The following is a 14208-nucleotide window of genomic DNA, read 5'->3' as shown; positions in this document are numbered from 1 at the left end:
AAACCTATGAAAACTATATAAATTTAAAAATATGTAATAATAATAATTAATTAAAATTTTGGGAGCATTTTCTTCCTTGAATCTTGTGTTGATAAATTAGTGCGGTGCTCACGCAGGCATGATGGGCTGAATTTCCTCCACCTTTGTTGGATTTCCTTGTATTGTCTCGCAGAGAATGCTGTAGGTTGTTTTATCTTGCCAAAATGAAGTTTTTGCAAGATATGTTAGTCAGCTTGTATGTTTTTGTTTTTTTTGTTTGTTTGTTTGTCTAATCACGTATAAAAATTCTGCAGAGCACAGTTATCATCGGAAATTTTTGTAACTTCGTATATCAGAGGCCTATAGAGGTCCCTTTCAGCGCATAAAATTTTGAAGGTCAAGGTCACTTTGTCGCAAATCAGGGAAAGTCGACAAAACCCTTATTTTTTGAGTAATTTTGATCGGATCGTCTTCAAACTTCATGGGAATATAGTTCATGGTCTGGCGCTCAGCTGATTAATTTTTGGTGGCGATTGGCCTTGACCTTCATGGTTAGCGCCTAAGGTCAAACATATTTGACCCCAAGGTCAAATTTTCAAGTTTTAGAAACCATATCGTGTAGTACCTTAAATTGAACACCTCGAGGAGTGCTTTCTAGATATGTCAAGCTTGAGACATTATGACGTCATTTGGTGACGTTATGAGGCAAACGCATATTTTTCATGGTTACTCCGTAGAACGATTCTCATCGGAATCTCTCGTAGGCAGATATTCCTCAAGGAGTCGCTCCTGGTGGATAGCAGCTCTGTTCACCTCAGTGTGACCTTAAAGACGTCACACGTGGTCACCTTTTGGCAAGATACGGGTCACCCTGCAGGTGACATTGGTTTATTTTTTTTATCACCAGGTCGATTTTGGCCTGGTAAGCTGCATTTCGGTGGCAAGAGACTTTCAGGTCTCACTTGATATGCAGGTGAATTAAAAGTGTTTTGCATTGAATGCCCTTGAGGTTTCCAAATTCTATGATGCTCTGATATTTTCCATGTCGATGATTGTGAAGTTACCCTGCTTTTCAAAGATAACATTGCTGATTCAATATCATTTGGAGATCTTGTCTCTCGTAAACAGTTGCTTATGTTTTCTGCCTTCTTTTTAGTTTACATTTAAGAAACACACCTGTTACCATATATCAAATGAATAGTGCGTGGCTTTGATGCAATGGGCTGTGAAGGCATTTCAGTTAACAGAGTTGCCATTCTGTCGGAAATGAAACCAGAAGCGAGTTAACATGGTCACGCACAATCCTGCGGAGGTGCATGTAATGGTGTAAAAATTACTTTTTTTTTTTGGCGATTGAGTTTCCCAATGTTTGAGATAATTATTGTGGCTTGGGGTTTAATCACGAGGAAACTCGACGAAAATAATTACATTGATGTTCTCTCATGTTCTCGTTATTACCTCCACCACCGGAGGTGGACAGAGGTTATGTTTCCACTCCTGTCTCTCTGTCTCTGTCTCTGTCTCTGTCTCTGTCTGTCTTGTTTATCTGCCTGTGAGCAGGATATCTCAAAAAGTTGTGGATGGATTCGGACGAAGTTGGGTGTGTTACAACACAGGTTGGGTGTGTTACGATTAGATTTTGGTGAAAATCCAGATGTGGATACGAGAATTTTTAAAGTGATTCTTCATCGTTGAGAGATGAGGCAAAAAACGATATCTGGCATGATATTTCAAAAAATTGTGGACGGATTCGGACAAAACTTGGTGGACAGGTTGTAGATGGGATGAATGATTTGAAGATCCGGATAGGATAATTTTTATGCCTCCGCACCAAGGGTGCCGGAGGCATTATGTTTCCGGGTTGTCCGTCTGTCTGTCGAGGGTCAAACGTCAAGGTCAAACTCTGAAATTTTACTGTTTATGCCCAAACTCAAATATTGGACAGAATTTCATCAAACTTGGTACAAAGGTAAAGTTAGACAGGGCAATTAACCGATTAGATTTTGGGCCAGATATGATAAAGGTCAAGGGTCAAATATGTCAATACTCAAGTGTTTGTGCGGGAGAGCGGAGGCATACCCGTCAACTGCGCGCGGTCAAATTACTCTAGTTAAACAATAAAAATTGTGACAAGAACAAGCAGATTAGGTTTTTGTGTAATATCCAGATGCAGATCCAGCCCATCATTGGGATACAAAATATAAACTGTTCAGCCTGGCAGAGGTATGTACTGCACCGAGTGCCGATGTAGTTCAGCGTGAGGTGAAGGTTGAACAATCTATCCGGGTACAATTCCATATCCTCTGTTATGAAGAAGAATTGTCTTAGCTTCGACACAAATGTGTGCACATTAAATTGAGACCTTCACAGACCTTCTTAATGGGTGCTCCCCTACCTGCTATGCCTCCGTCTGTGTACGTGTCTTTCCCAGATCTGGCAATGTGGAGGTGAAGTATTGTTTGTCCCTTGTTCCCGTGCTGGCCACATTTATCGTATGAAAGGCTGGGATGGAAACCCTGCTCCCCCACAAGTGGGCTCCTCTCCGACCCTCAAGGTGTGTGCCCGAAGCTGTGCGATGGACTGGACCGTTGTGTTTGACCAATACCAGGATATTGAATATAATAGCCAGGCGTTCTTTAAGTGAATAAGGGGTAAAGAATACATTACGACAAGTGTAGGCCCATTGAGGAATAGCAAAGGGAGATTGATTTGTGATGAAAGTGAGATGGCACGCTTACGTAATAGTTATTTTGCTTCAACATTTACACAAGAACAGTCAGGGGATTTACCATTCGATGAAATAATCTATCTGGGTGTTGATGAAGGGTTTTTAGAAGAGTTCTCAATAGGAGTGGAGGAAATATAGAAGCAGCTAGGAAAGCTTCGGGAAGATAACATTCTGGGGCAGATACTATGCATCCAAGAGTATTGAGGGAGGTGGCAGAGCAGATAAGTGAGATGTTAACAGAGAAGCGAAGCGTGATGTTCGCAGATGCCTTTAACAGCTCTTCAGGACAGGTACCAGAAGATTTCAGAATAACAAATGTAACACCATTATTTAAGAAAGTAGCCAGAGAAGAATTGGGGAACTATCGACCTGATATTTTGACTTCAGTTGTGGGGAAGGTGTTTGAGATGGTCATTATTGTCTAGATGGGGAGCCATTTAAATATGTTCAAACTAATTAAAGGTAGTCGGCATGGATTTAAAAAAGGGAGATCATGTTTATGAAATTCATAAAAGTCTATAAAGCAGTTTTTGATTGGGTGGATGAATGGCAGTGGACATGTAGTATATCTACACTTTCAGAAGGTATTCGATAAGGTCCCACATCGGAGGTTGCTAACTCAGGTGTGAGGGCTTGTGGAGCGGCTGCTCGAGTAGCTAACCGATTCAGCCAGATGCAGTTTAACATAAAGAAATGTCAGGTGATTGGGATGGGTAAGAATAATGAAAATAGAGATTGTGTGATGCAATGGGCAATCTTGGACCATGTGACACAGGAGACGGATCTGGGGGTGGTAACAGATATGGGGGTGAATACCCCTTGGTTGTGGACCCTTTGATTCTACATTCAGTCTCACAAAAACTTTTGCTTTTACTTTTTCCAAAAATTTCCCCTAAATGTGAGGAGGTGTATCCAAAGGATGTTTTGTTGTCGAATCGGATTTAGAACTACGTCCGAGTGGTGGAGGTCTGGTGGGACGAATACCGGGATTACTTCTACGCAAGCCGCCCTGAGTCCAAGAACATCGCGTATGGAGACATCTCAGCACTTCAGAATTTCCGCAAAGATCACAACTGTAAGGACTTCAAATGGTTCATGGAAAACATTGCCTACGATATCCCAGACTTCTACCCGCTACCTCCGAAGAACGCTGAGTGGGGAGAGGTACTTGAGCTTTGTGGGATTGCGAGGTAGTAGTGTGAATAAAGAGGGTGACTGGGAGCATGTGACAGGTGAATTTGACACAGGTGGGATCGGCAGCATTGCCTTTCACTTTCTCTCACTTTTCTTGTACGAGTAGGTGCGTAATATATTTGATTGTGAACACTGTGTGTGGCACACACACTCCGAGATGATTCTTTATTATTTTTGTTGTTTCAAATATTTTCGGCATCAAAATATGTCGCTTGTCTTTTTTTTTTCTCAAAATATGTTATGGATGATCAATCGCCTTTTGTTTCTCAGATCCGTGGTTTGGGCACAAACTACTGTATTGATAGTATGGGTCACAAGGAGGGGGGTATTTTGGAGTTGGGCCCGTGTCACCGGATGGGAGGAAACCAGGTGAGCCTGAGCTGTGTACTTGTGCATGAGTACAAAGCGTGTATGATTGTCATTTTGAGTACGTTATGCTTGTTGTACGGCTAGAGAGACTGCATGCAGGTGGAACCATACTGGTCACATGCAAAGGATAAAAGATCTTGCTGGGCGAGTCGGTTTGTTTGATCTTCGGTCTCCAGGCAGAATCTTCATTAATATATGTGAATTTTAAGGGAGCAGCATGTGAACTCATTTCACAACTTTTGTTTTTGATTTATTGGGTAAATGAATGTTATATCGTTGGGAAATAACAGATGGCATTGCAACCACATTGGTGGTGCAATCCACTGCAGATCTGCTACGGCTGCACTGATGGTTGTGTTGGTTCAGTTATAGTGTTGTGGGCCAGGGTTTGGTGGCGATAAACGACCACAAGGTGGAGCGGTGGAGTCATCTCCCACCGACCAACCGGAATTTAGGTCGTGACACTCGGATAAGTCCAAAAGGTCACGGGTCCCTTCGCGGACCGTGGTCGCCAATATTTTGACGGTGTGGGGTAGGGTTAATTGCCTAATTTCAATATACCTAAGTACCCACGTCATCCAACTACCGGGGAAAACCACACCCTCCACCGACTTTGTCCGAACCGAGTCGCTATCACTGACTCAGATCCGGCGCAACCGAGCGGAAACTACCAAAGCCATGCCGGACCAAATGAACAATTTACGGCATGAACGGCCTCACTAATTCTCAATACACACCATGCTAGGCCAATGGGAGAAAGCACAGAAAACGAGCTGGTACATTTAACGGGTTTTATTTTACATTAATCGGGAGGGATACACAGAGCAGAGTTATCCGAATATGCAGGCAATTTACAGTGAGCGAGAAGCACTTAACAATTCTACTTAACAGACTGGCGCCACACACACACACACACACACACAGAAATGATGGCCGCGGCCTGTATTTGCACTTGTTCGCCTTGTGCGGCCTGCTCGAGCTTGTCTGGTGGCGGGACTTGGACCCGCCACCAACAACGCAGCACCAAGCACCATGGACCAAGATTGATGCCACGGACGCCAGCCAGCATGGGAACGGACCAGATGAGAACACCAGCAGGCAAGACGAGGCTTCCTCTCTTTTTCCTTTTCGACGAGGCGAACCTTTCTTGCTTTTTCTCGACCGCTCGCCACCTCCTCTTACCCTCCCCCTTCCCCTTCCCCGCGAGTCGAGGGCCCTGCTCTGAGGGACTCTCCTCCGGATTGGACGAGGGGTTGTCGGGTGACTCGTGGCCGCCCTTCATTGGTCGGGCCGAACACTCCATCTGGCTAGGTGAGGCCGCCCCTAAGGTGGTCAGCCCCCCTGATTGGCTGGGGTGCACGTGTGATGCTTGCCCTTCACTCATTGGCTGGAGGAAATGCTCTATGCCCCTCCTTGTAGCGGAGCCTCCATCCGAAGCGACGGAGGCTCCGCCCACACCCTCAGCCAAAAACACGTGGGCAATGGCGTCCCGGTTGAGTGCGGGATGGTGTCACTGTTGTTGATGTAAAAAAAACCAAACTAAAAAAATAACTCGCAGCACACACACGAAATTCCCATTACACATAGGGGATGGATTCTAACTATACACAAACTTATCGAAATAACTGAACTACGGGGACTCTGGCTGTTTGTGTGCACAAGGTTTCCAAATCCGTAACAATAGCCCCTTCTTGACCAGTGTGACCTCTAATCGTCATTGTTTTCAGTTTAGTTTACTGGAGAATTCCTCCGATGAAATATTGGTGATCTTGTTTATCAAAATTGTCCTCATATTCCTCCCCTCTCTGCTCATTTCACTCAACCCACCAGCTCTTTAGGATCAATGAAGCTCAGCAGATGATGCAATACGACCAGTGCCTGACGGCAAGGCAATTGGATGTTGCGATCACTCATTGCAATCTCCATGAATATGAAGAGTGGAAATACAATAAGGTAAGGGACTGCTTGAAGTTCAGTGAAGTGAAGAGTTTAGGGCCGCAAGAAGAGTGGTCTTCGTTTCGATCTCATGAGGGAGATCGAAACGATCTTTTTGAGGGAGATGTGATTTAACATGTGGTCATGAGGTTGAACTGATGCATGCGTGCAGATTCACAGTAATGTCGAGTTTCCTGTTTAAAGGTAGAATGAGGACTTACCAGACTCAGTGGTGTAATAGTTGGTGTGTCCACTCTGCGTCTGGGAGGTTGGTGGTTCAAAATCCGGCCAAGTCATAACAAAGACTTTTAAGATGGTACGTGCTGCTTCCTTGCTTGATGGTCAGCATTTTAAAAGGATAGAGCACGGACAAACAACCATAGGTTGGCAACCTTTGCACATGGTTGATGGGTGTAATAGCCTCCTGCAGTGTTGAAGTTCCTTGTGAAGGAACTTGTGTTATTACCTTAGGCCTACGGCCTCCATCGCTACTTGCATTATGCACCATAGACACAGCAACAGTTGATTTCACATTTATCCCTCAATCCGTTTTTGGGGTTTTGTGCTTTATGACCCCACTTGTATATTAATATGCCTGGTGGTGGCTTAATGGTTAGGATGGTGGGCTTGGGATCCTAGGATCCTGAGTTGAAATCCCACTCACTGTTGAATTAATACCAGGTGGGGTTGACTATACCGGTCATCCTTCTGAGGTCGGTAAAATGAGTGCCACCATGCTAGTATGCTGTGTCAGAGTGGTTTCTGTCTGTCCTGTCCAGGATTGTGTCCAATAGCCAAAGAGACTGCTTAGGCAGCACCAAAGCTCTGCACAGAGTGTGGTCCCAATGGATGGATGGATGGATGGATTCATGCAAAGTGAATAGTGGGTTAAGGGATAGGTTCACATCTGTCTGTCCTTCTGTCTACAAACGTCAGTTTATGATTGAGGAACAATTTCATTTCGATTGAATGTTATATTTTGAACGTGGATCGGAAAACTAACCTGTAGTTTCGCCGTACTTTGGCTCTGAATTTGTCTCCATCGTACATGCTCAGAGAGTAGTGCGATTTTATTTATTTATTTATTTTAACTCTGTCTGCCTGTTTGGTAGTGAAACGGATCTACAGATCCAGGTTTTTAGATCTGCTGGGAGTGAAGAAGCTGCTGCATGCCGGTCTGAGGGATGACAAAGGATAAGGCCGAGGGTGGAGTCATCAGCAAAAAGATAAAGAGGATTTTCCAGAGAGTCTGAGAGATCATTGATGAAAACCAGAAAAAGAACAGGGTCCAGAACGTTACCTTGAGGAACTCCAGCCTGGACAGGAAGGGGGGATGAGAGAACTCCATTTATGGCCACACGTCAGCTGCAACAGCAGAGGAAGTCTGCGAGCCATGAGTGGAAATTGCCTTGGATACCATTGGAAGAGAGTTTGATAAGCAGGGCCGGGTGCCAGACCGTGTCAAAAGCACGTGATATGTCACGGGATATGACTCTGATCTAATGTCTAGCATTAAGGGCTTCCATCCAATGTTGGGAGAGCAGAAGCAGCATATCCAGGGTAGAGTGACCTGGTCTGAAACCAAATTGAAGATCAGAGATCAAGCCATTGAAGATGAGGAAGGATTTAATGTCTGAAGCGATGATGGATTCCATAACCTTGCTAATGGTTGGGAGAAGGCTGATTGGTCTGTAGTTGCAGGGATCTGTTTTTGCACCTTTTTATACAGGGCAGTGATGTTTGCTCATTTCCAAGCAGATGGCAGATGACCTTGAGAGAGTGAGCAAGAGCCGCAGAGCAGGTTTTTAGGATACGTGGGGTGATGCTGTGTGGACCGGTTGCAGAATCTAAGTTGAGGTTTGACAGCAAACTCTCCACCTTATCAGGAGAAAAGGACACAGAGTCCAGGGACAGTTGGGTGCGACTGGGTAAGGTGGGTAGAGAAAGTGATGGGTTTGGGACACAAGATTTAGAAGCAAACTCGGACTTTAAGCATTCAGCCTTTTCACGTGCCATGTCAGCTGTGCAGCCATTTGAGGTAAGGGAGGGGATGGAGGGGAACATACACCAGACACAGACATGATTAGATGCCACCAGGATTTGGAGGAGGGAGAGGTTTGAGAGTTCAGACTTGAGATTTGAAAGAGGCTGGCTCACCTGAGGGTAGACGCACACTAGTTACGAGCTTTGTGGAAGGAACTGAGATTGCCTTCGGTTGGATTAGCCTTCCATGAGGCAAAGGCAAGTTGTTTCAAGACAACTACCTCACCATAAGCTTCAGTGTACCATCGGTGGAAGGGAAGGTAGGGTAGGCCAACTGAAGATAAGATGGGATAAATCTGTGCATGAGGGAGAGCAAGTTTCTTTGAAAGGATTCTCAGGACTAGTTAATGTTGGAGGAAGTAGAGATGGGAGACCAGTCTAGAAGTTTGATGGCTGCTTGGAGACCCTGCCAGTCGGCCGAAGTGAAATTCCAGACTTGACGGCGCTGAGGTGGTTCTCTAATAACAGCCAGAGAGATGTTTACTTTGACAAGCATGTGGTCAGAAGAACCGATTGGATCGAAGGAAGAACAGAAGATATTTTCAGGGAAATTGGTCAAAATCAGGTTTTGGTCCAAAAGAGATGGAGTACCGTTGGTTGAGATCTGGGTCGGGACGTTGGCAGATTGCGTCATTCCCAATGAGTCACAGAAGTCTTTTGCTGAAGTGCCATGGCAGGTGAGAGAAGTTCCAGCCAACTAGCATGATGACAGTTGAAGACATCACATATGAGGAAGAGAGAGTTGGGATGAGAGGATAGAAGTTGGTCCGTGTTTTTGGCGAGCGAGATGTAAATGGAGTCATCACTGTTTGGTGGACGGAACAACGCGCATATAAACATGAGGTGGGCATGGAGGGGAAGCTGTGAGCAAAGTGGAGGTGAAAGGTTGAATTGAAAACAGCCTTTTGAAGAAGAAGAAAAAGAAGAAGAGTAGTGAATTATGATGCAATACTGAGAACCACACGTGGGAAAGAGGAAGTTGAAACATTTAAAGTGTTTTTTTTTGTTTTAGTAATTTATACAAAGGTTAGGTAAAGGAAAGGTTGAAGAATATATCGTGATGTGGTTTGGCTGAGATAGAAGGAAGATTGTGAATCAGCAAAAGTAAGAGGAAGAGGGGTAGAGCAACGTGGTTATGGGAGGTATAAGGTGAGAAGGGAAAATGTATAAATAACTTTTTTATTTAAGACATGAAATTGAGGATATTGAAGGATTGGAGGGATTGTTGTGAAAAATTCTGAAGGCAATAAGCAGAAAATAGACTAACACGACAGTGCACACAAAGGACAGGGTTGGCATCAAGGAAACCCGATATAAAAAGACCAACGGATACTCACCAATTGGCACAAGTTTTAAAAACAAAACCGAACTATGGAGACAACAAATTAAGAGCAAAAAAACGACCAGGAAAATTATCTTTGAGAAGGTCGGCAGAGAGACCACCATAACTCAAGAACCAGAACCCGAAGTCCAACACAGAACCCAACGGTGATTCTTCAAGTTTCAGTGGCGATACCACGGTTCGATACCGGAGGTACTGCAGGAAGTCAAAATAAATTATATGATCACAACGAGTAACAATCTTTTCAGTTATGAAGTAATGAATCGCCACATCACGACAGGAAAGCTGAGGTTGAGTGTGTGACAAGGCCCAATTGACTGGATTTTGGTGAAGATCCAGATCTGGATATGAGAAATTAAAAATTTAAAAAAGTTATTCTTCACCAATGATAAGTAGCATGATATTTCAAACAGTTACGGACGGATTCGGACGAAGCTAGGTGGATAAGTTTGGTAGGTGATGAGAACGAGCCTATTCGATTTTGGTTCAGGTCTGGATGCAGATTCAGTAGGATACAAAACATAAACTGTTCACCCTGGTGGAGGTATGTGCTCTACGGAGTGCCATTCTAGTTATTTGTCCACTACTGGTTTCACCGGAGAGGATTATAGGTTTTCCATCCGTCCCACCTGTGGTTTTTCAGCCTCCCCCCAATACCCTTAAACATATTCAACTGAAACTTGGTGCATGACTTTATTAGGATAGGTTGCAGAACAAGTTCGAGTTTTAGGGCTTTTTGTCAATTTTTCACAGTTATGCCCTTTTCAGACTTAGAAAGTATCACATCGTTAGGGACGTGTATTGCAAAGCAATTCTTGCTCATGTATGTAATGCCTGCTCAACTATTATCACTTCACATTCCCACGGTAATGTTGCTAATGTTTTTTTGTTTGTTTGTTTTGTAAAATCTGATGAACCCCATCTTGCCAACTTCCTACATCTTTTCATTTTCCCTGATGCTGGACATTTGTTAAAATTCTTTCCTGATCTGTGGTTCCAGAGGGATCATTGGTTCCAACAAATCATAAAGTTCTTTTTAATTACATGTATGGCCCCAAGGGCCCCAACTTGCTGAAACCATGCTCCAAGGAGTGACCGTAGGTCTCCTTGGTCACGTTTGCCTTCCAAGTTGGAAAGTCGAGTTTTGATCAAAGAGAGATAGCTGTTGATAAAAGGATTTATGAACTCTTTACATCCCAAGGCACTTGTTTTTCTCTCTTCTTATTTCTTGATTTGAAAGTAAAGCAATCATCTTCACTGCCATTACAGGAAGATCACGTGTTAATGCACACTCCTACGTTATCGTGCCTCGACCGTGACGAGCTTCTCCATAAGGTGCAAATGGCACCATGCGTGGACGGCAAGAAGACGCAACTCTGGGAGATGAATAACGTGGGCGCGCTATGAAAGGCGAGCGGTTCTATGCAGCATCGGTATTGCCAACAGACTCTCTGAAGACCTCGGTATTGCCGGTGTCAACCGAACAGCAAAGCACTCCGGGATCTGACAACTCCATCGTCATCGAATTACCATGGTGTCGGGCTGCTACCCCATGCGCACTGTGATTATGGGCCACAATAGTCAACCTTCTTAACCTCGCTGACCTTTTAACCACTCTGATTTACTTCCTTAACCGTTCCCAGGTGTAAAGAGAGTACAGGATGTATGCACACCACTTCATGGCTGAGGAACTCGATAAATGGACTCCAAGAGGTTGAGATAAGCCAAGGGAGTTTTATCGCATATTTATTGTGCGTACAATCTTTGCCCTCTGATTGCAGTTGTTTTTTGCATTTTTATAATCAAATGCTTATGGATTGTTGGCATTGATATTTCTAAAGGAGAACTGGGTTTTTTTTGGGGGGGGGGGGCGAAATCTCGATCCCCATGGAATTAATGTGCCTTCGCCGCATGATTGCCCGTTGATGTTCTTGGAACCCTTGACACTGATCCACAGCTGTCATGACGATCTCTCCCATGCTGGTGGTCCATCTCTACCACACAATCGTACATCATGGGCAACCGAGATGCATGAACAAACACCTGCACCCACAATTCTTTGCAGTCAAGATTTTTATTTTTATTTTTATTTTGTAAGCACATCCTATTCTGGCCAAGGGTTTTGGATATAAATAATTGCTTTGACGTTTCTTCCTCTGGTTATGATAATCCCCGATAAGATGAGGGAGTAAAAACAGATGTTTGTGTTTGTGAATGTAGAGAATGGAGCTGAAGGATTTATTTTTTAATTGGAAATTGTGTTTATTTGTTCTTGGATAATTTGGTATCTCTTGATCGTTTGACAAGCGATGGGTTTGCCTCGCGATGACGCGGCTGTTCGTCCTGGATTCAAAGTTGAAAAATACTTTCTAGTTTCGCTTGTTTTGTTGTACAAGCTAGGATGAGAGTTTTGTTGCATCTCCTCCTCTTTTCTTTCCCCCTCCTTTCATCTGACAATAACAAAAACATTTATACACCAACCATTCCATTATTTCCTCTTTGACCTCAGCACTCATTGCACACACTCATTCTGATCATCAGTGTTGTTTGAGCTTCCTCAGTTCCCCACATGATATAAATTTATTAAGCATCATGTTTTTTTTTTAGTTTTTTATTATTATTTTTGTCATATCAAATTACCACTTAACCAGCAGTCGACCATATCTAACTAGGCACTACGGGTTTGTAATTAATGGCAGGCAAAAGTGACTGTACAATACCATGGTAGCAGTGTAAGGTGGGAAATAAATGAGGAAATACTTGTGAAATCATCAACTTAAACCGAGTAATCTCCAAAGTTTAAACTCCCACATAACATGTCCATGTGTGAATAGTTTTGAACTGTTTGTTATGGATCCATCATTATCAGTTTCCTCGTCTTCCCGAAGCATTATGCTGCGTCGTCTGTCGACGGTTTGGTTTGGCGTTGCCTCTAACAGTCAGGGTAGGAACTTGTAATTTTTTTCATAGTGCCGGTGATAACTTGTCTACTCCTCATAGAGGACACAGAGATCTTTAATATCCGCCAGGTAATGTTGACAGAGAAGATACCAAGTTTAACGTCATTCAGACTGACTGTGCATACACTCATGCCTCGGCCTGCCTGTGAAACAATAGGATGGCAGTTTCTAGCTGGTTTGAGATTCGTACCCAGACGAGATAGCTCGAGTCGAGTGTGCGTAACTCCACGCTATCCCGCTGGCAAATGGATTTGTAAACCGAGAACAAAATAGGAACACAAGAACAAATGCAACATTTTTAACTTTCTTCAATGGTCCACGAGGTCAACTCTCTCACTCCCCCTCATTCTTCTGTCTTCCTGTGAAACTATGTTTGTGATTCCGTCATGTGAATGAGGTGACACTTGATAATTTAGTTATATTTTTTTTGTCCTGCTTAATCAAAATTATTTTGTCAATCGTATCATTCTTGAGGTTTTTTGGTTCACTTGTGTGATGGTTTGCACTAAGACTGATCATGGTTGTTTGTGAGCAAAGGGCTTTATTTGCATTTTGTATTCATCATGAGCCAATGTAATACAAACGGGGTGAAAAAGTGTGTGAGCACTTTAACGGCATTGTGGTGTGATGTTGATGAAGGTTATAATGTGATGAACTGAATGAAGCCGAATCATCAAGGTAACTTTAACTTGTTGTTTTGAAACCCATTATTTCACAATCGATCACTCCATTTAACCCAATGGTTGGCTCTCATAGAGTCCAGTTGTCATGACGTCCAGATGTTTTATGGGATTTGTTTGTGACTTGTCATGGTTTGTGGTTAAACGCCTCAGGTTGCTTTGTATGTACTCGATAGGAGTTGTAGTTTTCAGGATTTAAAGGTAAACGATGCGAATGTACTCTTTGTGGAGAAGAAAAATGTTGATATTATTTCATGCACATGTTTGTGATTTAAACCAAATTGTTCTGCTTCCCTCTGTGAGTGTCTCTTCATTGAAAATGACAAGCACCCGTTCCCTATAGGAGCGATTTATTATTATTATAGGCCTTTTCTGCAGCCAGTTTACCTTTACGTTCAATCTGGAGCCCCAAATCACTACTGCATCTGTTGTTGTAGTTTTTGCCGCCAAATGGTCTTGTTCAATAGTGGTCACGGTTGTGGCCTTTTTACCCGACACGGACAAAACGAAAAGTGGGGTTAAGCAATTGGTTCACTTTCTTTGACTGTCCACAAACATCAGTTCATGATCACGGAACGTAACTTTTATTGAATGTTTTATTTTGAACACGAATCGGAAAACGAACCTGTAGTTTAGCAGTATTTTGGATCTGAATTTGACCCGGCCGCACATGTGCAGAGGAGTGAGATAATTGTTTTTTTTCCATCTGCCTGCCTGGCAGTCAAACAAAATTTTAAATCATTCCAAACAGGACACTTACTGTTCTTCGGGACGTTTCAAAGGACACAAACAACAGGGACGAATAACTAATATAACGTGTTTTTAGCACTTTCAAAAACCTTTCGTTTAGCAGGACTTGGGCAAAATATTGTACATCATCTTAAGCGATCAAATTGCTGCTCGCAGCCCCCACCCCATGTTCCTTTTTTTTTTTTCTCAAGACTACTGGGAAAGGTGTCTTATGAACTCTGCTTACTT

At 43.3% G+C, this 14208-nt stretch overlaps 1 protein-coding gene across 1 annotated transcript in view; it reads left to right on the top strand.

Annotated features, from left to right (window-relative positions):
- The window catches only part of LOC147014560 (N-acetylgalactosaminyltransferase 7-like), a 32132-nt gene extending 18611 nt beyond the window's left edge, over positions 1-13521 (top strand). Inside the window, exons 8-12 of the mRNA XM_085852607.1 lie at positions 2411-2533; positions 3653-3871; positions 4172-4270; positions 6101-6223; positions 10860-13521. Coding sequence (XP_085708733.1) covers positions 2411-2533; positions 3653-3871; positions 4172-4270; positions 6101-6223; positions 10860-10997 — 702 coding nt within the window. The 3' untranslated portion in view covers positions 10998-13521. The remainder of the gene's footprint in view (positions 1-2410; positions 2534-3652; positions 3872-4171; positions 4271-6100; positions 6224-10859) is intronic.
- Positions 13522-14208: the final 687 nt, after the last annotated feature.

This window comes from Eptatretus burgeri, chromosome 13 (genome assembly GCF_056783735.1).
Source record: "Eptatretus burgeri isolate ZD-2024b chromosome 13, Ebu_testis_v1, whole genome shotgun sequence".
NCBI lineage: Eukaryota > Metazoa > Chordata > Myxini > Myxiniformes > Myxinidae > Eptatretus > Eptatretus burgeri.
This window is presented reverse-complemented; position numbering and strand designations above follow the sequence as displayed.